This window comes from Thamnophis elegans, chromosome 16 (genome assembly GCF_009769535.1).
Source record: "Thamnophis elegans isolate rThaEle1 chromosome 16, rThaEle1.pri, whole genome shotgun sequence".
Lineage (NCBI taxonomy): Eukaryota > Metazoa > Chordata > Lepidosauria > Squamata > Colubridae > Thamnophis > Thamnophis elegans.
Window position 1 is genome coordinate 23,388,144 of NC_045556.1, and position 26,949 is coordinate 23,415,092.

The 26,949-nt window shown below is 45.8% G+C and overlaps 1 protein-coding gene across 10 annotated transcripts in view; it reads left to right on the plus strand.

Moving 5' to 3' along the window:
- MAP2K5 (mitogen-activated protein kinase kinase 5) overlaps nucleotides 1-26,949 on the plus strand; it is a 177,315-nt gene that overhangs the window by 76,348 nt on the left and 74,018 nt on the right. For 6 of the 10 annotated variants that reach the window (XR_004256607.1, XM_032232589.1, XM_032232593.1 and 3 more), the window contains exon 16: nucleotides 8,744-8,815. Coding sequence is in view for 9 of the 10 variants with exons in the window: in XM_032232589.1 (XP_032088480.1) it covers nucleotides 8,744-8,815 (72 nt within the window). In the remaining variant the exon portion in view is untranslated. Of the gene's footprint in view, nucleotides 1-8,743; nucleotides 8,816-9,131; nucleotides 9,186-9,205; nucleotides 9,335-10,188; nucleotides 10,783-13,413; nucleotides 13,633-26,949 lie in introns of those variants that run through there. The other 4 variants (XM_032232591.1, XM_032232595.1, XM_032232596.1 and 1 more) reach the window with 4 other exon arrangements.

Sequence of the window (26,949 nt, forward strand, 5' to 3'; positions counted from 1 at the left end):
CCAAACCCAGGGGCTGACCTGATAGCAGCCTTCCAGTATTTGAGGGGCTGCCACAGAGAAGTGGGGGCCAACTTATTTTCCAAAGCACCAAAAGGCAGGACAAGAAACAATGGATGGAAACTAATCAAGGAGAGAAGCAAACCTGGAATTAAGGAGAAACTTCCTAACAGTGAGAACAATTCACCAGTGGAACATCTCGCCACCAGAAGTTGTGGGTCCTCCATCACTGGAGGCTTTTAAGAAGAGACTGGACAGCCGCTTGTCTGGAATTGTATAGGGTCTTCTCCTTGAGCTGGGGGCTGGACTGGAAGACCTCCAAGGTCTCTTCCAACTCTCTATTCTGACCCTTTCCAGTGTGCCCTCAGACTCCACCTGTGGCCAGAAGCCCCTTCATGAAACATGTCCAAGGATCTGCGCATCTCAAAGATATGATTCTTTCTGCAATTATTTTACAGACGTGAGTGAGCCTATGTGCCAACTGTCTCACAGCAGCTGCTGTCAGGCATTCACAGAGCTACATCCCAAACGTTGAGCAGTCGGCCTGCTGTTGCCCTGGATGTGAGCAACTCGAAAATGTTGCTTAAAATGTTCCGAAGCTGGGAGTTGAAGTCCACAAGTCTTAAAGTTGCCGCAGTTGGAGGTTGCTTAGGAGGTCCAAAATGCTTTGGCCAACCTTCTGCCTTTTCAGCCTTTTGGCTTTGGGGAAAACGAGGTCTAAGCAACACATGCAGTGCTGTGAAATTGCTCCTCAGCATAATCCTTTGCTTATCATTGTATAGGTAGTCCTTGATGTACAACCACAGTTGAGCCCCAAATTTCTGCTGCTAAGCGAGACATTTGTTAGCTGAGTTTTGTTCCATTTTACAACCTTTCTTGCCACAGTTGTTAAGAGAATCATTGCAGTTGTTCAGTTAGCAACATGGCTGTTAAGTGAACTTGGCTTCCCCATTGACTTTGCTTGTTAGAAGGTCACAAAAGGGCATCGCATAACCCCGGGACACTGTGGTCGTCATAAATATGAATCAATTGCCAAGCACCTGAATTTTGATCACATGACCATGGGGAATACTGCAACAGTTGTAAGTCTGAGAAAAATGGTCATAAGTCACTTTTTCAGTGATGTTGTTCCTTTGAACAGTCACTAAATGAACTGTTGTAAGTTGAGGACTACCTGTACTTCCGCAGCAAGCAATTCAAAAGGTGCGCAAAAATGCTGAGCCTTGCATGAAATGCGCAAGGACAGAGCATGGATCCAAGGAGACTCTTTGGGTTAGAAATATCTGAAAGCTGATGAAATGTTCAACACGGACACCAAAGCCTGGCTGGATTTTGCACCAGCCAAGATGGGTTGGTTATTTCCCAGCTCTGGGCTGGTGCAGCCCTTATTAGGATGTCTCCTTATCTTCTCTGGCGAGCATCATGGGCAACGGAGTAGGCAGAGGAAGAGGAGGAGGAGGACGCTGCAGGCTAGGGAGGTTGTGAGTGGACGGCAGCTGCGATCGCAGCACAGAAAGCAGGGAACTCATGACGGACCCCCCCAGGCTGCCAGCTGGATCTCAGCAGAACCTGAAGAGACCCGAATCCAGATCCTAAAGTGATTGGCATTCAGTTCCCAAGCCCCCTGCCCTGCTCAGGTATCTCTGCAGGCGGATCCTTGCAGGAGGTTTAAGCCTCTCTCCTGTCTCGAAGGCAACGACTTAAAGGCTTTTCTGTTCAGTGTTTTTTACTTAACATTTACTTGGCGCTAAAAGCTCTTGACCTGGGATTAACAGCTCCAAGGACTTACTTGTTGAGCACGTTGAACTGTCACTAATTTGGGCCCATTTGTTTTCCTCTAAAGGTTTCCAGGCTTTGTAGGAGCCTGGGAGGAATTGTACAAGGTGCCTCAACTAGACAGGTGCATTAACAGCACAGTGGGGAGGAAGTTCTCGCCTCCTTCTCTTATTGTTGCATTTCACACCACACCTGACCTCCGCAGGGCACCCAGTCCGGCTTCTAAGTTTAGGAGTGATTGACTATTTGGCATTCCCAGCTGGCTCAAGTGGTATTAAACTGTCCCGTAATTGGTGTGAGGTTGCTGTCCACATCAGCTCCGGAGCATTTCAAGGGAAGCTAGGTTCTTGCTTGCTTAATGCAGGCAGGCAGTTACAAGTCCTACTTGGAGTCAGTACTGTGAGTTACACAGAGTTTATAGGTCAGCGTATTTTCTCCCCTTACTAGAGAGATTGCCAGGGAGGGCAGACCATTTTTATGTAGGCTTTCTCCTGCAGGACTCAAAACCGGCTACCACGCCTGCAGTGGTAAAATTCTGTGTTGCTGCAATGTCCACAAGAAAAAAATTGGTTACAGAATTATAGCTGTCAACTTGTGCTATTTTTTTGGAGATATCTCTAACAATTTTTGGACATTATATTTACTCACATAGTTATTGGCTTTTCACCCACGTAAACTAGGGAGTGACCAGAACAGTTTGAGAACATGTATTTTTTTAACAGGGATGTTGTTATCCACTATTAATGTCGGTACTATTTTTTTTAATATATTGTAAAAAGTGACGTCTATTGCTGGTCTATGACCATAATAAAGATATATTCTATTCTATTCCTACTTGGAGTCGGGGAGGAGATTATTTTGGTTACGTCACATCCTACTCCTTGCTATCCTCCTCCCATTTCCCCACTATAGAAACAGCATAGTAGATAGAAGGGTGGCAGCCAAAGATCCCAAAATGAACCTGGCTGCAGCCCTTACGAGGAGGAGGAGGAGGAGGAGGAGGAGGAGGAGGAGGAGGAGGAGGAGGAGGCAGGGAATGAACAGAAGCCAGGAAATGAGGTTCTGAGTGGCTTCCCCATATTTTACTGTCATTGAAGACTGCATATAATTAAGTGGGCTGTAAATCTATGGAGATCCCCAGTCATCCAGGTCATGATAGTCTCAAAGGTGCTTTTCCAAGAGGCAACTGGACTTCTTGGCAAAGTTCCACATTTTGGGCAGAGAGGGGGTCAAAGAGGCCATCTGTGTCAAAATTGGACAGCCTTTTCTCAACAGAGGGAGAGGGATAGACATCATCTATCTCCACTCTACAAGACAGTCCTTTCAACTGTTCCAAGAAGGCTCCACACCCGTTTGCACCACTCAGGTGACTCTGAGGACACAGATAAACCTCCACGGGGCCTCAACAACTGTATAAAAGAATGCAACTGCCCAGTTGTCTGCAGGGAATATAAATCTTTCCATTCCCCACCAGCCAGTCAGAGCTGAAAAAGCTTCTTGGATGAGAAGCGAAATGTCTTCAAAAGAATAAAATAAAGAAGATACCTTAAGAGAGGAAGGAAATATTCCAAATATTCTGTTTAATATTATTTTAATATTATAGAATTAATGTTAATGTAAGGAATATTGCTGTAAACACTGGATTATTTGATTATTACATTACAAAGATATTTGTACCCAGATGACACACTGTTTAATTGAATGTGGAATTACTACATTAAAAAAATTGAAAATTAAAAAAGAAAGAAAGGAAAAGCAAAGTCAGGTTGCTTCTTGAAAAAACAGCTTTGGGACAATGAGGTTGTAACCTGAGCAGAAGTTGCTCATACAATTGGAGGATTCCTACTCTGCTTCTAGGAACTTCTCTGGAAGTTCTTTAAATACAGTTTCTCAGACAGTGAAGACAGCTTTGGGGGCTGAGGAATTCTGGGAATTGAAGTCCACAGGTCATTAAGGTGCCATAGTTTTCCACCCTCACTAGCTTAAGAGGATGGTGCCAACATTGGCTCAGAATACAGTTGTGTTCCTGGTGTCCTCCTAGACAAAGTAGATCTAGAAGGGCTTTTATTTAGCTTTGACTATTGCATCAGTTATGGCATTGCCTAGAATAAGGGTCTCCAACCTTGGCAACTTTAAGACTTGTGGACTTCAACTCCCAGAGTTCCTCAGCTAGCAAAGCTGAGTCTTAAAGTTCCCAAGGTTGGAGAGCCTGGATCCAGAACACACCTGGTCAAAGAGCAGAGAATGGGGGCGGGGGGGTTTCTCCTGTGTGCTGCTTGGGGAATCCAAGCATGGGTTAACTTTGTCCATTAGCCTAGAGACTGAGTTATGTAAATTGGTGACCACGCCTCCTCTGACTGGATGGGTCAGTTTTTTAACTCAGTCCAGCCAGAAGAGACGTATACCAATTTTCTCCAGACTAATTGACAAAAATTTTACTCATTCTTGGATTCAACACGTTGGTGAAAGCCTTTGGAAGCGTTATTGCAGGTTGAGGGGAGAGGCGGCAGTTCGCTGCCTGCCCAGACCTTCTGTGCCTCGCGGAGTTTGGGCCAGGTAATTGCAGGCTCCTGGGGCCATTGTGTTCAAGGCTAAGTGGCTGCGGCTGCCGGCGTGGGCTTAATTCGCTGCCGTTTTTCGCCGATCGCTTCTGGGCTACTTCCCGCTGCGCTAATTGCTTGTGAGCCACCCGCCGTTCGCGCCGCGGTTCTGTTCAGCTTGATTGCCACTAGCGCCGCCGAAGGCATCCACGAGGTGGAGAGCCTGAGAGCGGTTTGTTGGTTGCCTCCCGCCGCTCGTTCCTGAAGAGCACTGGCGCCGCAGACAGCATCCACGTTGTGGAGAGCCTGGGAGCGGCTTGTTGATTGCAGGACGTTTGAAATTTGGCGCCTGAGTTGCGGTCACCATTTTGGGGCCGTTTTTCCGCGTGTGCACCTGAGGCAGCCAAGGACGGGCGTTGCGATTCCGCGCGCCCAAAAGGCTGCTGAGTCATTGGCCCTCCCACTTCCCTCACTTTGGTTCTGGCTGACCTAGTGAGAGGATCGTTTCAACGTCTCCTGCTTGCCACACGGCCTGCTCTCGTTGCATTCTAAATCTGTACTTCGACCCTTTGAGTCTTTTCACTTCTATAATAGAATGGCTGACCAATCCACCTCAGGAGGTATTGTAGAGCCATCTACTGATGCTCAGCATTCTGCCCCGGCTGGGATTAGCTCAAGGCCCGGTAGGGCCGCTTCTAGAGCCACCACTCACAAGCCCAGGGACACATCTGGAGCTCCGGATAGGGCCCATAAGAAAAAGGAAAAAACCAAGGCAGCGACTTAGACCACTGGGGAGGGTAGAAATCCCCCACACACACACACGTTATTGCCTCAGCGTAGTTCACCGGCTCCAACACCGCAGCCAACAGGGAGCCAGGCCTGGTCTCCTGATCATCCCCTGCCCCTTATTTCTGATGCTGGGGAGAGGGGTTTGGGGGCCCAGCCCCTTCCAGTAATTGCAGAGGCCCATGCGGTCTCGGCCTACGCACTGCCACGTGCTGGGCCTTCTGCCACCTTCACCCTTACTGCTGCAGGCCTGAGGCCTATGGAAGGCCAGGACCAGGGCCTTCCCCCAGACCTTTACCAGATGATCTCTGCAGCGATATCCAGGGGGGTGGATGCTGAACTGCTTCGTAGGAATCAGGCTCCTGGGGTTGCCAGTGCCCAAGGTGGGCCTAATCTCCAGGCTCCGCAAGTGGATCTTCCAGATCTCCAGGCAGGCCATTCTTCACCTCTCCCCTCAACTTATAGCGAGGATTCAGCCTTGGTGGAGGAAGAGGAGGTGATAGATAGAGATTTCTCTGATGATGAAGGCCTGATTTTCGATCAGCCTAATTCCTCTGGGTTATTTCGCCCCATGCTATTCAAGTCCTTATTATATAAAGCTAAAGCCACTACCCATATGGGGGAGGTGGCTCCTAAGGACAGCACTGCTGTGGACCTAGACACTACAGAGTGCCTCTTTGCTGAACCAGTCTCACTGCAGGAGGTTATTCCTTCTCCAAAGCTTTTTCTCGACCTTATTCAAAAGCAATGGGACCAGCCGACTGCGGTGGCTCCGCCCAGCAATGGAGACAGGAAGTTGTACACCTCCACTCCTGACCTGGAAAGCATTTTGCAATTCCCAACTGTGGATCAGCCAGTGGCTACTCTGGCCTCCCCTGCACTAATTCCATCAGAAATTTCTGAAGGCTTAAAGGCAGAGGATCGTAAAGCTGAAACAGTCATTCGTAAGACCCATCAGGCTGCGGCCAGGGCCTTACGCGCTGCTACTGCGGCGTCTTTCTTTAATAGAACCTCCGTGCTTTGGCTCAAGCAGTTGCAGGATAGACTTGCCCCTGACGAAGTGCGTCTTCACCAAGACGTTACCAAGATCATGGCAGCCCTGGAATTCTCTGCGGATGCCACCCTTAATGCTGCCAAGTTCGCCTCCCGGGCTGTGGTATCCAATGTGGCATCCCGGCGCCTGTTGTGGCTCTGCCATTGGCAGGCTGATGTTAAGTCTAAGTAGCAACTGGCATCCACGCCCTTCAAAGGCGGGGCATCATTTGGTTCTGTACTGGACCCCATCCTCATAGAGACCAGGGACAAACACAAGGTTCTCCCCTCCACTGGGGGGCGCACTAATAGGAGGCATCAACCCTATAACAGATGCCAGCCATTTCGAGGCGGTGATTCTGGATTCACCGCTGCTCCCTATACCCCCCACTACAACAGGGCCTTTACCCTGCCAAAGGACCGCAGCCAGGACCGTGCGGGGACCAGAGATAGGGGTCGCCAGCAGAACCAGCCGCAATCCCACAACACGAGGCCACTTTTTGTGTCCTTTCAGCCATCCTCCATGGGGCAGAAGGTGTCCTCCCATACCATCAGCCGATGGTTGAAGGTGTGCATCGCTCTTGCTTATGACAGCCAATCCCGACCAGTTCCCAGGCGCATCACCCCTCACTCTACCAGGAGTGCGGCCACCACGGCGGCCTGGGCCACACAAGCCTCAGTGGAAGAGATCTGCAGAGCGGCTACCTGGTCGTCACCATCACCATTCATCCGACATTACAAGGTTGACGTGTATGCTTCCTTTGGGTGGCATGTATTGCAATGGGTGCTCCCTTCTACTGGGGACCCTGGCCAGCCTAGCTCCCGCCCTGTCACTTAATTGCTTTGGATGTCCCATGCTTGGATTCCCCAAGCAGCACACAGGAGAACGACCATTGACTTACCTGAACGGTCCTTGTATGTGTGCTGCGAGGGGAATCCAAACCCGCCCGCAGCTCCGGCTGGCCAGGGCTATTCATGACTCTGACTTATGACTGGTTCTTATCTGTTTAATGACCTGATTTACTGACTTGACTTTGCTCTGGACGTGGCTACCTCAACTTGTTTGGGCTATGGCCATCATTGACATTGATATACTTCTTTAACCGGCTGACTCCGTACAAAACTGACCCATCCAGTCAGAGGAGGCGTGGTCACCAATTTACATAACTCAGCCTCTAGGCTAATGGACAAAGTTAACCCATGCTTGGATTCCCCTCGCAGCACACATAGAAGGACCGTTCAGGTAAGTCAACGGTCGATTGGAGCCCGGAAGCCCTTGTCAACAGGAGTGTTGTAGATTTTATAGGCAGTCCCCAACTTACAAGCATCATTGGGACCGGATTTCCCATTGTTAAGCAAGGTGGCTTTTTAGTGAGTTGTGCTTGATTTTTGTCGCAGCCAGTTAAGCAAATCTCACAGTTGTTAAGTGAATCCAGCTTCCCACATTGACTTCCTTGTTGGAAGCTGGCTGGGAAGGTCCCAAAATGGCAATCAAGTGACTCCATAATTCCACAACCATTATCTATACGTGCCCAGTATTAATTTTGACCATGTGACCATGGGGATGCTTAAAGGGGTCAAAGGTTAGTTGTGAGTCACTTTGTTTCAGGGCTGTTATTGTAACTTGGATCAATTGCTAAATGAATAGTGATCAGTTGAGGACTACCTGTATGGAGGGACAGGTGTTCTTGAGTTGTTGGGATTGAAAAGGCTGCAGAAGAGATGCTTTGTCTGACCCAGGTGCTCCTCCAGTGGTAATTTCAGAGGTATCTTTGCCCAGCATGTTAAGCTGCATTATGCTAACGATAAGGAGAGAGTGAAATGAGAGCACCTCTCCTAAGGTGTGTAAGACCACACCTAGAATCCTGCATCCAATTTTGGTCACCACATCGTAATAAAGGTGTTGAGACTCTAGAAAGAGTGCAGAGAAGAGGAACAAATATGATGAGAGGACTGGAGGCTAAAAGATATGAAGAATGACTGCAGGAACTGGGCCTGGCTAGTCTAGTGAAGAGAAGGACCAGAGGAGACAGGATAGCGGTCTTCCAATATTTGAGGGGCTGCCACAGAGAGGATGGGTTCAAGCTATTTTCCAAGGCAGCTGAAGGCCAGAAAAGGAATAATCACTGGAGGCTTTCAAGAAGAGACTGGACTGCCATCTGTCAGAAATGGTGTAGGGTTTGCTTGGGCGAGGTGTTAGACTAGATGATCTACAAGGTCCCTTCCAACTCTGTTAATCTGTATTTGTATCTGAGAGCACCTGCCACAACCTCACGGATTTAGGTTTTACATTCGCCAGGCTTCAGGGTTTTAGGATGCAGGTGAACCTGTTCAAGTACTTCCTCAGGGGTACCGAGGCACAGGGGAGAAGGGCCTGTTCTCAGGTGCATTATGGCTACGGCTTAGCCTCCACATTCTGCTGAAGCAGCAGGGGGAATCAAAATTAAAATTTGCCAGTATTAATTAGTACCATAAATGGAGGCAATGAATGCCTGTAGGCACTTCATGAATGTTTGAAACGTGAGTTTTTATTTCTTGCATAATTTACAGGCTATCGTGTTACTGTTTCTTGGCATTTCAACTGTCCCCTTCCTCTGTTTGTTTTTTAACAGCCAGAACGAATTTCCGGAGAACAGTACGGCATTCATTCTGATGTTTGGAGTCTAGGAATTTCCTTCATGGAGGTGGGTGCCTTACATATTTTTTTTGTTGTCCCCCCCCCAAAATAACACCTTTAATTCTGAAATGCAAATGAAACAAATAGCAAAAAAGAATCTTTCATCAGCCGAGTCCCTGTGATGATGCCCAGGTCTTCATTCTTAGCTGCTCCCTGGTCTCTTCTAAGAGGAGAAAATGTCTGGATGGGGGTCCGTAGAGGGTTTGCCAAGTCTTGGGTTGCACTGCTGAGATGTCTGTGGAGATTCTCCATCACCCAGGTCATAGTTGTCCCAAAGGGGCTTTTTCAGGACGCAACTGGGCTTTCTTTGTTTTTGCTTGAAGACGTTTCGCTTCTCATCCAAGGAGCTTCTTCAGCTCTGAACTGAACCTGGATGACCGAGTATCTCCATCAACAGGCTTCCTGTGCAATTCCTGTAGTGATGGCTTTCAAATGCATACCTGAAAGACTCCTGGTCTCCTTCAGTTCTTCAGCCAGAGGGCAGGGAGAGGCCCTTGCAGCCTATGCGGAAGAGAGAGGGCCAAAGGTTGGTTGCTCTCAGGTTTCCTTCCAGTGAAGAATTCCTGGTTGCCAGTCTTCCTCTTTGAACGCCAAGTTGGTGAATCAGAATACCGTCAGTGTGGGGAAATGGGCCAGTCTGGCTCCTATCTGAAATCTGACTGGGGACAAGTGAGGCCCCGCAGCTCTATCCACTTGGGTTTTCCCCACAAGTACAAGCAGACCTGGGGGCCAAGAGGCAGAATTGCAGTGAGCAGTTGTGATTGTCATCTGAGTTCGGCAATTGTGCCTGGTTGCAATGCAGCGTCAGCCCAATCGGTCCAGACAGACTTTTCTCCAGGCATTTTTTTCTTTTCCTTAATATATGTTTTGCTTTGGAAAGGGATTTCATAAACATTTACATTTTGCCTTCATTTTTATTTCTGGCCATGTTAAGCATTTTTTTAAAATGAAAACCTGGTATTTAATTCACCAATAAATAGGAATGGAGAAAATTTCTCCCAATGCTAAGTATTACACTGTGTTTCCCTAACATGTATTGTATATGGTGGGGGCTTTTGGTGACAGAGGAGGGTCTTTGACGGGATTTGATCAGGTCTAATCGCTGGATCCAGCTTTGTGTGAAAGTTCAAATTAAGAGTATTTGTTTCATAAAGATTTGCTAGCATACTGGATAGAGCTTCTATCCCCAGGCCTTCCTCCCCATAAAGCATTTCGGAAGGTCTTCCTTCCCCTATCAGATGCATTGACCATCTATCATATGGGAATTCTTTGGGAAAGGGGGGCTCAGATGGCCAAGCAATTGTTTTCTAGTTTCTGGCTGCCTTGGTTTCCTAGCCTGACTCTGGCAATCCTTGTTCTGCCTCATATCATGTCTCAAAGGTGCTTTCTCCTGGACTTTCTCCACTCCATGCGTATATGGACTCCCCAAAATCCACAGAGAGAGATCTCCACTCAGACCAGTTGTCAACTGCATCAATTCCATCTCCTGCAACCTTGCAAAACATTTAACCCCCTTATTAACTCTTCCGATTGGCAACCCCATCACATCAACACTTCACAGGACTTTGTCAGCAAGTTTTAGAAACAAAATTGGATCCAGATGAGTCTGTGGTTTGTTATGATGTGACTTCACTCTTCACCTGCATTCCCATACCTGAAGCTCTCATGGTAGTGAAGAAATGACTGATACAACTCAGCACATTAGGCGACAGAACCAACCTCAGCCCAGAGCCATGTTGGACTTCTGCCTAATCACTACTACCAATTCAATAAAGTCCAGTTGCCTTTTGAAAAAGCACCTTTGGGACAACTGTGACCTGGTTGACTGAGAATATCCATAGATATATCTGTGATGGAAAAATGGGAGGGACTGTCAGGCGTGCCTCACTCAGTATCCAAGAAGGAAAAACCCCAACTCCATTTAATTAGAGAAAAGATACTTTTACTGGACACAAAATGAAAACAGCGAAAGTGAAGCAAGATCTGAAGCAAAAAAAGGCAAACTTGTACATATCAAATGTTTACCCAAAACATTTCCCCCAGTTACCCCAACCCAATGTCCAATCTCCAGCTCCCAAAGGTGTCACGTGGGGCGCATCTTCAAGTGGCCTCATTCAGTTGGTATGCAGAGACAGTTGGCCTTGACCAAACCCAAACACGAGCCTTCAGCATGCGCAGAAGATGGTGAGAACAAAACTCCCTTTTTTGTGATATCTCCACCAGCACTTTTCCCCTCCCAAATACGATGAGCCCCCACCCTCCCCGTTACTATGGCAGCTGATAGCAAGCATGCAAGGTAGAGGCTGACAGGGAGCTTCCTCTTCCTGTGTCCCCACTGTGGAAGATCAACCTTGGGTTGTTGGGTCCCCACAGAATTAGCCCAACAACCACAGGTTGATCTTCCAGGATTGCGATGGAGGGGGTAAAGCCCCATTCCCTTTGACAAGGGAGGTCTCACTTATTCTCCCTCCTTACACAGTTGCCCAGCTCTCCTCTTTCCTTGTCTGCCTTATCTGTCTCATGAGTCACAGGCATGGAACAGTTTGTCTCTCTGCTTTGTTAATTGGTGTGTCATCTCCTCCTCCTCCTCCGAGACGTCCCTTCAGCATGATCGTTGTTTTATTGGAGTGGTTTGAGTGACGGGTTAAACGAGCAAAGTGAGGAAAAAATGTGTTGCAGAAGGCGAGGTGCCTCTCTCTCTCAAATTGCCCAAGGTCGTGGCTATTGAAGACTCGCTGCCTGCTAATGCTCAGACAAGTCAGAGGACCCGGAGTTGATGCTGGAATTTCCAGATGCCTCTTCTGAACAGTTCTGGTTTTGGTTCACTAGGTCAGGGGTGTCAAACTCAATTTCATTGAGGGCCACATCAGGGTTGGGTTTGACCTCAGAGGACTGGGGCGTGCGGCCAGCTTGATGTCATTCATCAAGGATATGTTTTTGACTATGACACCTCCTGCAGCTCTCTTGCCAGTGAAAACGGAGCACAGGAGGGCCGCATGCAGCCCCCCAGAGCTCTTTTTTCACTGGCAGAGGGCTGCAGGAAGCCGTTTGGACCTGGAGCCTTTCTTTTGAGATGTTGGCTCCCCTCCCTCCCTCCCTCCCTCCCTCCCTAGCTCTGTGTGCCAGTCATAGATTGTATGGCATCCCTTCCATGCCTTCATCTTAAACATCTCTGAAGATGTTGAAGAGCATTTGAACCTTACCCTCTTTCATTTTGGATATCAAGTCTACTTATGGTCGGCATTCTGTCTTGAAATGTACCTCTTGAAAGAAAAATACAACAAATATAAGGGGCGATGGCTTTCCTTTTTTCTGGTTCTATTAAAAGAGATTATGAAAGGAGAAAAAAGATGAGAACAAGATGTACCCTCTTGGGGGACCTGGTTATGAATCCTGTAATATTGTGCTGGGACTGGCATTTTCATCTCTGCGCCATAATAGCCCCGGCAGCTCCTTGTCACAACTCTTTGGGTTGTATTTGAACTTCTGCCATTCCTCTGTCATCCAACTGTGGCATTGTTCTATTCGTTTCTTTGCCCCTGCGTTCAGACTCCGGTTGATAAACCAGAAGTCATCATTTGTGACCTCACTCATCTTCAAAGAAATGTTACGGTTCTGAAGAGTTGTAGACAATGTGGTTTTCTTCACCATTTTCTGTCAAATGCCAGGAAAATCAGGAAATTCAGGCAGTTGAAATGAGTATAAAGATTTAACTCACAACTCTATAAGAATCTGAACTACAAACGGTCAAGGGAAATTAGCGGGAGATAAGAAAGGCATTGAAGCTAGGCTGGACTTAGATCTCTTCTGGGTGTGCAGGGACTCATGAGTGATGACACGTTTGACCCTTCCCTCAGATTCAGCCTGGTCATCTCTTACATTTTCAACAGTCAAATTTGGTGATTGACTGGCATCCCAACAGAAGCAGGCAGGGTTTTGCATCTCGGAGACGGGGTAAAATTGATGCCCATGACTCTAGATTGGCCTAGAATTGATGCATTACTAGACCAGGTGACTTGACTTGTAACCCTTTTCGTTCCACTCCTGTAAACCTTAATCATGCGCTGCACAACTCTCACTCTGCATCTGTTTCTGAAAGATAGGGAGGTCAGTATTAACTAATCCCATTTAAAGTAGCATTATTTCCTCATTCTTAGTCTAAAGATTTCAAGTAGTTGTTAATTGAACGCATTAGATGGATTTAGGCACATTTCAGTAGTTACGGTATGATTTGTTTTAAATTGCTTTAACTGTTTTCTCTACCACATTTTCAACTTTCCCCAGACTAATAAAAATCATCCTTTTATAACCAACTATCCAAGGAACCATCAGTGATTTGGTGGCTTTAAATCACTCTATTATAAGAGACAGACTAAAAAAAAATGTGGCAGCCTTTAAAATACTTTTTAAATGAAATGCCTTATAGCTCGGAATGACTTCAGGAGGCTGATAACAGCATTTGTCAACTTTGCCAACTATGAAACGAGTGGGCTTCAATTCCCAGAACTGCTGGCTGGGAAATTCCGGGAATTGAAGTCCACCCATGTTCAAGTTACCACGGTTGAGAAGCACTACTTTAGAGGTAATTGTCCATCTCTTCACCAGGATTTTGTCCCCACTTCTCAACTCAGTTCCACCTGATCGGCATCTACATGAGACCCCCAGAATCTCTAAAGGGGAGAGGAGGGCAGGAAGTATGGTTGCCCAACAGCAATCCTGCAACTTTAGCTGATCTTATATCCATTCCTTGAAGGCGTCGGCCATATCATGTAAAACGGTGAAAAAACTGGTTGAAACAGAATAAAGATGAAGGTTCCCCTTGCACATATGTTGCTGGTCGTTCCCAACTCTAGGGGGCGGTGCTCATCTCCGTTTCAAAGCCGAAGAGCCAGCGCTGTCGAAGACGTCTCTGTGGTCATGTGGCCAGCATGACAACCCTGAAGGCACACGGAACGCTGTTCCCTTCCCATCAAAGGTGGTCCCTATTTTTTCTACTTGCGTTTTTTACGTGCTTTTGAACTGCTAGGTTGGCAGAAGCTGGGACGAGCAATGAGAACTCACTGCGTTACATGGTGCTTAGGATTCGAACCGCCAAACTGCTGACCTTTCTGATCAACAAACTCAATGTCTTAGCCACTGAGCCACTGCATCCCTTAAACAGAATTAAGATATCCCCAAAAAGGGGATCAAATTGGATCAAAGACCTTACATCAGGGGCACCCCAAGCCACAGCCCACTACCAGGCGTTTTGAGCCTGGTAAGGGTGACTGCCTTTCTTCGTTGTCTGCATCAACTTCCAGGTCACAGTTTGCCAAACAGAAACAGGTGAAGGTTTTGGTAAATTCCTAGGGCAGCGGGAGCCTAAGGAATACATGAGAGCTTTCTGCCACCAGAGAGGAGATACCCAGCAAGGCCACATTCTTGAAACTACCAGCCAGCACAGTCTCTTCCCAAAACAAAAGTACTGAGTGTAATTGGTGGACACTGAACTGTGAGCAGCACAGGGCTGAAAATGGGGTTTGACCAACATTTCATGGGGAAACCTCAGTGCTGACTTGGTTTCTGCTGGGCCTAAATGATTCTAAATTTTACTCTGGTACTTCCTACCTGCCAGGAGTTTCCTTTTTTGGATGTGCTGAATGGGATGGTTGATAGAGCCATTCGGAACCAGGCTGCATTAATGGATCTGCACACAGACGTGGCTGCCCAAAGCTTGAACCATCTCCTCCCCCGCCCCTAGTCCGTATAGCTGGAAAGACAGCAGATCTCTGTCTCACATCATTGACCGGACAATATTTCTCCATAAAATTAACACTGGTAGCCATTTATTTGGCACAAAGGTGGCATATAAATAGCAAGCTTTGTATTGTTGTTAACAGACTATATTTTTATTCCAAATTGGATAATGTCATTTATTCTTATTCAGGAATTATATTTCACCTAATTTAGGACAGATAACAGCTTTATACATATGCCCCAATATGCTTTTTATTTATAACATTAATAAAACTCTTCTTTGGATCAGAATTCCAAGACTGTGTAACAGTACAGCAAACATATTTTAAAAAAAACGATTAAAATATGGCAGAACAGTAGCATGAAGCAATTGTGATGAAGAATAGCAATTAAAAATGATGAGGCAAACAGGAAGAGGGTATGAATTAAACTATCTTGATAAATAAAAGCGTGGAAAGCGGCTTCCCCCCAACTCACGTCTTTATGAAAACTAGTTAATGGAGCCATCTTGAACTATGAAGAATTCAACAGTCAAGTTTGGAGAATATCTTGATAAGAAACTAGCATTTAAAACTGAGGAAGGCCTCGGTTGGAGCTGTGATGGATAAGTGGATTGTTTGTGTTCCACTAAAGGGTAGAAAGATTAAGGATGTTGACTCAGAAAACAGAGAAAATTTGGAGTGAGATGTGTCAGGAAGTTGACACTGACAGGTCAGGTAGCCCTCGACTTAATAACCTCAGGTGAGCCCAAAATTTCTGTTGCAAGGCGAGACATTTGTTAAATGAATTATGTCCCATTTTATGACCTTTCTTGCCACTGTTGTTAAGTGAATCACTGCAGTTGTTATATTAGTAACACAGCTGTGAAATGAATCAGGATTCCCCATTGACTTTGTCAGAAGGTCGTAAAAAGTGGATCATATAACCCCTAGAATACTGCAACCATCATAAATATGAGTCACTTGCCAAGTGTCTGAATTTTGATCACATGACCATGGGGATGCTGCAATGGTCATAAGTGTGAAAAATGGTCATAAGTCACTTTATTTGGTGCCATTGTGACCTTGAATGGTCACTATAAGAGCTGTGGTGGCACAGTGATTAGAGGGCAGTACTGCAGGCTACTTCTACTGACTGCTGGCTACTATTTGGCAGTTTGAATCTTCCTAGACTCAAGGTTGACAGCCTCCCATCCTTCTGAGGTGGGTAAAATGAGGAGCTGGATTGTTGGGGGGGCAAGAGGCTGGCTCTGTAAACCACTTAAGAGAGGGCTATAAAAGCACTATGAAGCGGTATATAAGTCTAAATGCTATTGCAATTGCTATATGAATAATTGTAAGTCGAGGACTATTTTGTACGTACAAAAGAAACATCAGATGCTAGTGTAACTTGTGAAAATATAAATTATTCTGCTAGCTATCACAGAGGAAATTCAGGAAATATCCCTGTCCCACATAATATTGTTCAGGTTGCCATTTGACACTGAGAAGGATGACCGCTTGCTTCCTGGAACAAGGGATGCATATCTTACTTGCAGCCCCTCCCTCTCCAGGGGGGAAAGCTTCTGCTTGCTCTGGAACCGCATTCTGGCTGGTTGAGGACAAACCAGAAGTTGAGTTTTGAGGGGATGGCAATGCAGATAGAAGAAAAAGTTGGTTAAGATTCTTCTTAGAACTTGTAGGAAGAAGGATTGTCTGGATAGCAATTGATGGCTAGGACTCATCAATTCAATGAAGTTCTTATCAATCTTGGGAACTTTAAGACAGAATTCAACTTCAACTCCAGAATTCCACAGCCAGCAAGCATTCCAGCGTTTGAGTTCTGCATGAGGCAATTTGAAGGAAGAAAATTGATCAGGTCTCAACCTGATAGGGATCTTCAATGACAAGTTAAAAGTTAACTTTCTGGGACAAAGCACAACTTTAAAATTAACTTAAAAGAACAAAAATGTCATTCTCTAGCTTTAAAGAATGTAATGGAGACCAAGACTCTTGGGCTCCACCCCCACTTCCCACTGAGAAAAGATGCTTCGGAGAAGTTGGGCCACATCAGGCCTTCTTGAATAAAAGAAGAGCTTTTATTATAATAGAATGAGCTTAGTTTTAAAAGCCCAAACTTTCAACTCTGGTCTTATCTCTTTTGACTCTTTGGGGAAGTGCTCAGCTTTTGGTTAATTTTAAGTAGAAGAGCTAGAGAAAAACCATAAAAATATGATTCCTTTGGAAGCCTTTGTTTATGGTCCTCATGCAGATGGAAAGCTGAAGAGGGCATTTTTGGTCAGCCTTGGAGAAATGGTATGACATAGAAGAAGGCCTCTGAATAGAAAATTATGTTAGCTACAACTGGACAAAAACACCCCTTTAGAGCAAAGTTCTAAGAAGTAGATAGGGAGAATTGGGGTATTCCCTTCCAGGTCCTGTGGTCTGCATTGGGGGCAACTGCTGCTTTTTAGATTGGTAAACGATGGAGCATGTGGGAGATAGGAAGAGGCTAGCTATTCTGGGTTGACTTTGCCAAATGAAGGTCATCTACGTGACAATGGATGATGTGGTCCAGCTTTTGTGGTGGTTCAGCGGTAGCAGAGTCCAGTGCCCAAGGCCTGAGTCATGAATAAGTAATTGCCTCCGTGGCGGGTGAGACCCATCAGAAAAGCTGGGCAGGAAGAGGTTGCCTCGCAGAATGTTATCAATCACCCAGTGACCAGAACTTCTAGTAATTAGTGTATTTTATGTGGCTCTGCTTCATTGGCTCGGAAGCACATATGCTCCAGCAACAGCAGAACTTAGCCAGAGTAATATTCCAGCGTGATTTATCCACTTGGTGCACTGGGAAGTAACCCCACATGTATTAGGGGAACGTTGTGAACTAAACTCCAATAAAGTGGAAAGTTTAGGTAAAGTTGGTCCAGGTTGAGGCCTCAAACTATCCATCTTTCTCTTGTCTTCCTTGCGAGGGAACAATACAAAGGTTGGGTTCCAGGGAGACAAATAAGGTAATTACTTCAAAAGAGCAAAGGAAGGAAAAGACACAGAGATGGTACAAATCCATAAACTCTTAAATGTTACAAATCCATAAAGCTTAACACTCAGGCAAATGTCTTGCTGCATTTTTATTTGCAGAAAGGGGATAACAAGATGGATCAGCCTCTGGTCTCCCTGGGGGAGTGTCCTGGGCCCTTTCTTTTCAGAACCCCCTCCTCCCCAAAAAAGCTAGAATAAATAAGAAAACCTCACTAGTAACTTGGGGGGGGGGGTAGAGAACTGACTCATACATTAATTGCACATCAGGTCCCTAATTAGAGAGTGTTCTCATCCAGTCTTGTAAGTCAAAGGTCCTACTAGGACATTCATATTTGTTCGCTTAAAATTCATCCCATAAGAGTAGTAATAATGCCATTGTTATATTTCTGGGGATGTTTTGCCAGAGGGGCCATCAAATATTTTGGGGGCTACATTTTTATTTATTTATTTATTTATTGTAAATTAGGCCTTGATGAGCCTCAGGTGGCATGTTGGAGAAATAATGAAATCCTTGGTTTTTGAGGGGAAAAGTATTGATTATGCTATTTTACTCAAAAAAGGTTAACTCAGAGACCCGGCCTGCTACCTCTTTGGAAATAGCACGTGGGAAACCCTGGCACCAAAAATGGGTGGTTGTTTGGCAAGATCAGCAGCATGATTGTGGTGGGCTCTGGCAGCCCTCAAAGGGGGCTGAGGGACACGAAGGACCCAAACTCTTACCCAGAGGGAGGTCCAGAGTGCAAGGGAAACATTCTAAAATTTGACTCAGGTGAAATGGGACAAAAGTGAGAAATCCTCTGGGCTGGGATGTCTGCAGAACGGAAGTGAAGATGGGAGTCGCAATGGTGAGATCAAAGCATTGATGTGCATCGCGGGTGGAATGGCGCAACAACACCAGGCAGAGTTTTGGTTGCAGACACCATCTTGACTTTTTTGACCACATCTTGAGGACATCCCTGCCCGGGGCGTTTTAGAATTGTAGAGTTGGAAGGAGCTCTTTGAGGTGTGGAGTCCAATTTTGTTGGTGCACAAATTCGGTTCAAACCCTCTGGCAGATAGCACATCGAGTGCCAGCACACCCAACCGAGAGAGCTCCGCAGGATCTATGCCATTAGCTCATCACTCTAGAGTTTTCCTTCCTGTAAAGGTATTCACTATTTTTCTGTCCATGACTTCTTGCCCTGCCTCAGGTGCCTTGAAGAAGAGGTTGACCGCTTCCTCTCTGTGTCAACCTCTCAAATATTGGAAGGCAGCTGTCATGTCAGCCTTTGTGTCAGCGTTCCAAATATCATCCAGAATTAAATCAGAGCTCAAGACATAACTTTCATCAAAGTTCCAATTTATTAAGAGAGACATGTTGGTACATCTGTGGAAAACCTGAATCTGAAAGCTTCCTGGGTTTTCCACCCAGTTCATGATCTTGCTCCCAAACCCACAAGTCCATCACATGGGCCAATCTTCCTCTGCTGTGCTGGCATTTCCACCCTTTTAGTTCCGGTCAGGTGCAGAGGTGCAGAGACAAAGGATGACTGTGGGCTTCTAGACAGGAATGTTCTATTATGACAACAACATTCTACTTCTTACTATTCCCCCTCCCAATTACTACACTAATGAAACAGCATAGAAAAATAATAGAAAGTGTGGCAGACCAAAGATCCTAAAAGGAATATGACTGCAGGCCTGACGCCTAATCCTTCTCTTCATTAGACTAGACACATCTAGCTCCCTCAACTTTCCATCATACAATTTAGCCTCCAGTTTCCTCTGGCTTCTGGCCCCTTGATGAGCTGTACTACCACTCCCTAAACGTGTATTGATTTCTCTGAATCCTTCTTAAAATGCAAGGGCCCTCTGATCAATGTAGAGCAGAGCAGGAACAATAACAGGCTATCTGTGACTTATCATCATTAATTTGGCAGTTCAAATTTGGTGCTGAAAAAGTGGGTGACATAATAGCCCCCCATAGTGACATGATCAAACTTTGGGCGCCTGGCAACCGTCATGCATTTGCAATGGTGATCTCCACTTGCAACCTTCCCGGCAGCTTCCAACAGGCGCAGCCAATGAAGGAAGCTGGATCTGTTCAAAGACTGCACATGTCGCTAAATGCCTGAAGTAGTTTGCATAACAACTGCAGGAAAAAAGATCATAAAATAGGGCACAACTCACTTAAGAACTGCCTCACTTAGCGATGGAAGTTCCAGTACCAATTGTGGATATAAGTCAAGACTATCTGCAGTTCCAGTGATTTTGAAATGTGTTACAACCTAAAATTGGATTTTCCTTTTTTAGCTACTGTATGACACATGCCTGACTCCTACTATGAGACATGGTGCTCACAGAGGGGAAGGTGGTGTGATGGGCTACAGTGAAGTGTCAGTTTCCCAGGAAGGAAGGACCACGTGCCAGATAATGTGGGGTGCGGGGGGGGGGGGAGAAGCAACACATCTGAAGACAGAGGAAGAGAGTAAGGAGTGCCCCTTCCACAACTCTTCAATAGGAGTTCATTAGGCAAGAATAGCAATGGTTTACCCTTGAAAATTTTGAGTAGTGCGGTAGCCTAGAGGTTATGACGCGCGTCTCACACTCAGGAGAATGACAGTTCAATCCTAGGCAACAACAGATGTCTATCTGGGTGCAAAGAGAAAATAATCTACTGTGAACTCTGCATAGGCGTCAGGAAGGGCATCTGGCCAGTAAATGCTCAGCTCCAACTCCACCCTGAAACAAGGAATTATAGGCAGTGGTGAAATTCTCCAGAACTGGTCAGAACCTGCGGAATTTCACCCCTGATTATAGGGTCATACAAAGAAATAGACTCTGGCAGGAATCTGTTTGATCAGGGTAAGCAAATGAAGAGATGGCTGAATTGTTCTTGGGCTTAGCCTGACACACACTCGGTTCCCAGTGAACTCCTACTCCAATCTTTTCCCAGAAGTTCTCTTTCTATTCCAGATCTTCAAAGCCTTGGCTTAAGAGCCTTCGCTTAGCAACCATTCAAAATTACAACTGACAAGCCCCCTCCCCCCCATCCCCAAACCCCCTTACTTACTTATACTCGGTTTTGAAATTATGATTAGCCACTCACACAAAACCAGCCAAGGTCATGTAATCCTATTTTGAGCACTTGGATACCAACTCACCTTTTTACAGCTGTTGGCAGTGTGCCAGAATCACGTGACCACGATTTTCAATGGTTGATTTGTTGCTGTTTTTTTGTTTTGCCAGTTTCCAACATTTACTTTCCAGTTTCTAGCAAAACTGCTGTGGCGTTTGCTAATGATTTCTACCTTATTAGGTAGACAGTAACTTTTTAATGTTTGGGCTGTAAAGGGGAATTTTTATCCCTTCTCGGTGGCTGCTCCGACCCTCTGGAACGAACTCCCCGTGGAGATTCGTACCCTCACCATCCTCCAGACCTTCCGCATAGCCCTTAAAAGCTGGCTGTTCCAACAGGCCTGGGGCTAACGACTTGTAACCCCACTCGAATGGTGTGACTGTTGTGTTTTTAATGGTGTATGACTCTATGTTTTGTAACTTGTCTGTCTTCCCCCCCCCCCCCTTCAATTGTGAGCCGCCCTGAGTCCCCTCAGGGAAAAGGGCGGCATACAAATAAAGTATAAATGAAAAAATGAAAAAAAAATCCTAGATCAGGTCATTGTTAACGGCATGTTGGATTCATTTGAGAGGTTACAAAAAGAACACAGCCTCTTTCAAACTGTTGAATAGCCATATAGCAAACAAAGCATGTGGCCTTGGAGCCCCCTGCAATCTTGAGTGGGTTAATAAAGGCTGTGCTCCCTCTTATCTGATCATCCCCTATGCAGGATCTCTCCCCCCCCCATCCCCTTCCCCAGGTGATCCCCACATACCATTACAGAATTGAGAATCAATGACTAAACATTAGGACTTTTTAATTGAAGGTAAGTGAGCCTGTTTTTCCTGCTGTGTGGTGGTCTCCCTGTCTTGGTACAGCCCTGCCCATTCCCCTGTCTCCATCAGCCAGTCCCCCAGCCCTCAGGAAGTGTGGTACAGCCCACAAGTCACCCACCGAAGATCTTGTAATGTTAAAAAATGGAAGCTTTCCTCCCACAGCTGCCTGGTGGGCTCTGTTGTTAAGCCAGGCACTTTGGAATGCAGCTGCGCAGTTGGGGCAGAAGATTAAATTAATTTGTAACCCTTTCCCCCCATTTGGAGGGGGTTTAGTAAATCCTTCCCCTTTAATTGAAACCCTATTTCAAGGTGGCTTGTGCTACTGCTGCTGCTGCTGCTCTCTTCCCAATTTAACCTCCAGAGCGCTTAAACGTGGGTAAATTGCAGTTATATCCTCACGGATTCTTTTTAAAATTGTGCCATAAGGGGACGGTGGAATTGGTAGAGATAAAAAGGGGAAATGACATGGCTTCTCTTTGCAGTATTTAATATTTATCAGGGCTTTTGTCGGGGGACTGTTAAGGTGATTTTAAATCTTGTATCTGGAAATCTACAAATTGATCTTGGGAATGAAATCTCTCTGCTGTGGTTTCAGGTAATCCAGTTGTTATGTTTGGGTTTTAAAGAGAGACAGGGAAAAAAACATCACTTTCCAGCGTCTGGATGCTCTTAACGTGCCGCTTTTTTCCTCTAAATTGAGAGTTTAACGGCAGTGCACAATCTAAATGCAAAATCTAGAGATGGAAATTTAATTGTGTAAAATGTGCACAAAGTAATTAAGAACAAATTTTAGAACATTTCAGACTATAAAGTACTTCTTTAGCTCGATCACAAGCAGTATTCTAAGTGCTTATTTTCAATTTGCAGTTATGCTGAGAAACATGGAATGTGACTAAATAAAGCCATCCTCTGCTTTTCAGAATAACTGTAAATTAAAAAAAAACCAAATTTGCAAGTAGCACAGAGTAATCTGGGGGCGTAGAGGGTGGGGGAGGCTTTATGGCACCATTGTCCTTAAAAACAGCATTGCAAAGTGCATCAGGCTCAAATCCTAATAATTATTAATTTTATGAATAAATGCATTTGATCTCAGACGGATAACTTTAGGGAAATAAAACGGGGATTCTACCGGTTGGGCCATCTAGTCCAGCCCAGATAGTGAATTAAAGAGACCTGCCTGAGAGACCAGAAGTGGACAAACAACGCTTCCTATAAAACTCCAGATCAAGTTTCCTTAAAAGTTCTAGCAACTTTGCTGTGGATCACATTTGTCTAGCGTTTTCCAGCTAAAGTCCCTTCAGATGGCTTTCAGGTGTGCAACCAATGCAGCTGGAAGACAAGACAATTGTTCCTAGACCAGTTTTTTTCCACACAGCTGCTGGCTTCAAACACACACTCTCCCCTATCCAACTACATGCAACATTTACATTAAGGTGGCAGGCTAGAAACCAGGACACCAGGAGTTCTAGTTTTGTTTCAGGCACAAAGGCAGCTTGGTGGCCTCACTCTCAGCCCTAGGAAGGAGGCTATTTCTGAAATATTGCCGCAAAACGGAGGAATTAGTCCATGCGGCCATCAGTCAACACAAGATTTGAAGGAACCGCAAAAAGCACAGAGGCTGGCAGCTAAATCCCCTTCTTTGGCCTAAGCCAGCCAGATGTACTTCAGCTAGCCAGGGGCCAGTGACTTCTTTGCTCCTTTTTTCCTGCATGAGCCACTGATGGTGAGAGCAGCAAAGTTGCTCCTAAATATAGTGGTGGAAAATATGGGTAGGGCACGAAAGAGCCTCACCACCTGATGGGAAAGAAAAAGTCCCAAGCAGTAGGTTGCTATATGAGGCAGTTGCTAAGCAAGGACAACTTGTAGAGCACTTGAAAGGGATTCTGCGTGCAGTTTGATTTCAATGGAGCATCTCTAGGCAACTAGATCCGTTGCCCAAGGTTTCTGATGTAGGATCATTTGAGCCTGGTCATTTAGCCTTGTCTGAGAACATAAAACAATAGGGTTGGAAGGAACCTTGGAGTCCTCTTGTCCAACCCCTTGCTTAAGTAGGAGATCCTGTGTCGTTGGGGACAAATGGCTGTCCAGTTGCTTCTTGAGATGTTAAGGACCCTAGAAAGAGTATGGAGAAGAGCAACGAAGACGATGAGAGGCCTGGGGGCTAAACCATACGATATGTCTCATCTAATGAAGAGAAGGGACCAGGGGTGACATGTTAGTAGCCCTCCAGTACTTGAGGTTCTATAATAATATGATTTATTCTCCAAAGCACCTGAGGGCAGGACATGAAGTAACGGGTAGAAGATTATTAAAGAGAGATCCAACCTAGAACTGAGGACTCCGGATTGGTTTGTTCATTGGTTTGTTTACTTGGCTTTCCACAGTATTCTCAGGAGTCTTTTTCAACACCAAAGTTCCAACAATACAGTACTTTTCCTATCTTACTTCTACAAATTTCAACTCTCGCTTCCATGGAGTGACACAGGGAATGCCATTGCTTGCACAATCCTGGTCTTTGTAGTTACATCCAAACTACAAAGTTCAGATGTAACTGAACTTTGTAGCATTGAATGGCATTTGAATATCTTTCCCAAGGACTCAGTAGCAGTACTAGTCTGTGGCTTATTTCTTGACTGCTGCTTCCTTTATTCTGTTAGTTAGTCCTAAAAAGCAGATACTATCTATCAGTTCAGTATCCTCGTTGTCAAACACACACTTAGCGTATTTTTCAGAGCATAAGACGCACCGGAGTAAAAGACGCACCAAGATTTTGAAGAGGTAAATTTTTTAAAAAAGGTTTTTGCACTCTGCAGGCCTTCCAAACCCTCTGCATGCTACATTTTTTTGTGAAAAATGGGGCATGCAGAGAGGTTGAGAGGCCTGCAAAGTGCTCCTGGGGGCTGGGGCGAAGGCAAAAACCAGCAAAAAATGGCCCCGTTTTTCATAAAAAAAACAAGGCATGCAAATGCTTTGGGAGGATTGTAGAGTGCTCCTGGGGGCTGGGGAGGGCAAAAACAAGCAAAAAACAGCCTTTTTCTTTTGCTTGATTTTTCCCTCCCCAGCCCCCAGGAACACTTTGCAGGCCCTCCAAAGCCTATGCACATCTATTTTTGTGAAGGGGACAGAGTTTCCAGAGGCCAAAAATGCTGTACTCAATGTATAAGATGCACCCAGATTTTCACCTTCTTTTTTGGGAGGGGGCGGGGAAAGGTTCATCTTATACTCCGAAAAATACCTTGACACCTCACAGAGACTCAGAAATGTCTTCAGTGGCTCCTTTGTCTCAGATCTTACCTTGTTTTGGCTTGGAGCTAGAATTACCAATTTCTTCCTATTGCCTGTGGTTCGGCCTGGTGTCCTTGGTCCTGTCTTGCTAGCAGAGGTCACACTTTCTAGACTTCACCAACATCGTCTACTTGGGTAGTTCCCTGAGGACTTTCATAAGTGAGGGTGAGAAGATGCGTGTCATTTGGTCAAATGAAGCTATTGTCCAGCCACTGCCTGTTTTCTGCATTGTCTTGCAAATTGTCAAGAGAGCAGCCTCTTCCTGCAACCCCAGCCTGTGGCAGGCAACTCTGTTTTAAAAGAAGGTTCTGGAGCAGAGGGCGACAAATTAATATGAGTAGGATTTAAAATAAAGATATTTCTGGGTTGGGGAACAAATGTGCTCAGCCAGGAGGATTCCAGAGGCAAAGCGGAAAACTTACGAAGTGCTATCAAGACTTTCTTGATGGCCTTCTCTTCTACGCTTTCCTGTTTTCAGCTCCCTTTTGAGGATTATAAATCAGTGGAGGTCCACACTGCTCATGTTATGCAGCAACAATGCAAAGCCCTAATTTGTTTTATGTAAGAGCTCCCCAACCCCCCCTCCCCGCCCCATCTTTTGGCTTCCATGCTTTAGCTGTTAGCCTATTTATAAATCTAAATCTACATACAGAGGTCATTGGTTGGCTGAACTTAAAACCATTTTACTCAGTAAATTTAATTAAGAAAATACAGTGCAACTCATAAGCAAATGAGTTTTTCCTAGTTTTAAACCAAACCATCCTCTTGAGTGTTGATTGCCTTGCTCGACCCCTGGTGATACAGAAACAGGCAAAATTAAAAAGGACATTAAAGCTTCATTAAATCTGAAACACATTTAGTACAGTGACATATCTGCAGGCTATTTCGGGGAGATTACAGATTACCTTGACAATCTTGGACTGGGGCAGTGGGGGGGGGGGGGGAGCCCTTGGCACAGCCCAGTCAGACAAAGGTTCTCGCCCTGGCTGGCATCTTTAGGGTTGCCTTGTTCAAGCCAGAGCCCTGGACTTTGAAAATACATTGTCATCAGAAGTCCACGGCAATCATTTCTATATCGAGAAAACCCAATTCTGCACTCAGAATATATTTGCATAAAGTGGGGTGATTTGCGTAAATTTTCATCTGCATTCATTTGAGTATTATTTGAAAAGGCCATTTTCATCCGAAATGTTGATCTGCCGTTGCGGCTTTTATGCAGAAGAAGAGCAAGCAGCCCAGACCGCTGCTGTGTTCACAACATACTTTGCACCCGAGACCCAGTGGTGGGTTGCAGGCGGTATGCGCTGGTACGGGTGTACCAGTGCCTGGGAGCACTGGGTACCGTTCCGGTACGGTCCTCTGGAATGCCCGCCCACCCTCCTTATCTGTATTCGAGGTCTTTGGTGCATCTGTGCACGCACACGGAGCGTATGGCGCCTGCGCAACGCTCCGCCAAGCAGCTGGAGCATCATGGAGGCGTCACAGAGCATCGCAGGAAGTAAGGACACGTGTGCGCGGGTGCTGCGCGTGTTCATGTGGTGGACACTGGGACCTGTTGCACCGTATCGGCTGCACCAGGATGAGGAGCCCACCACTGCTGAGACTCCTCAACTTTCAATCACAATTCAGCCCAAATTTTATGTTGCTAGGCGAAATATTCGTTAAGTGAGCTTTGCCTCATTTTACAACCTTTCTTGCCACAGTTGTTAACCCCGTAATTGTTATATTAGCCACATGGTTCTTTAGTGAACCTGGCTTCCCGTTGATTTTGCTTGTCAGAAGGTCGTAAAACAGGATCCCACGACCCTGGGACTCTGCAACCGTCATAAATATGAACCAGCTGCCAAGGATTTTGATCATGTGACCACAGGAGGCTGAAAAACGGTCATAAATCCCTTTTTTTTCAGTGCTGTTGTAACTTCAAACGGTCACTAAACGGACTGTAGTAAGCCAAGGAATGTAGACAAGTAGCCCTCGGCTGAGAAGCATTTCTTTAGCGATCGATGTCAAAATGTCACAGAAGACAGTGATTTATGTCATGGCATCCCCAGGATCACATGATGCTTGTCAGTCAAGTTGCACCCCCCCCCCGGGTCATGTGATCGTCACTTGCCGCCTTTTTAGTTGGCTTCTGCCCAGCAAGGTTAATGTGGGAAGAAGCCAGATT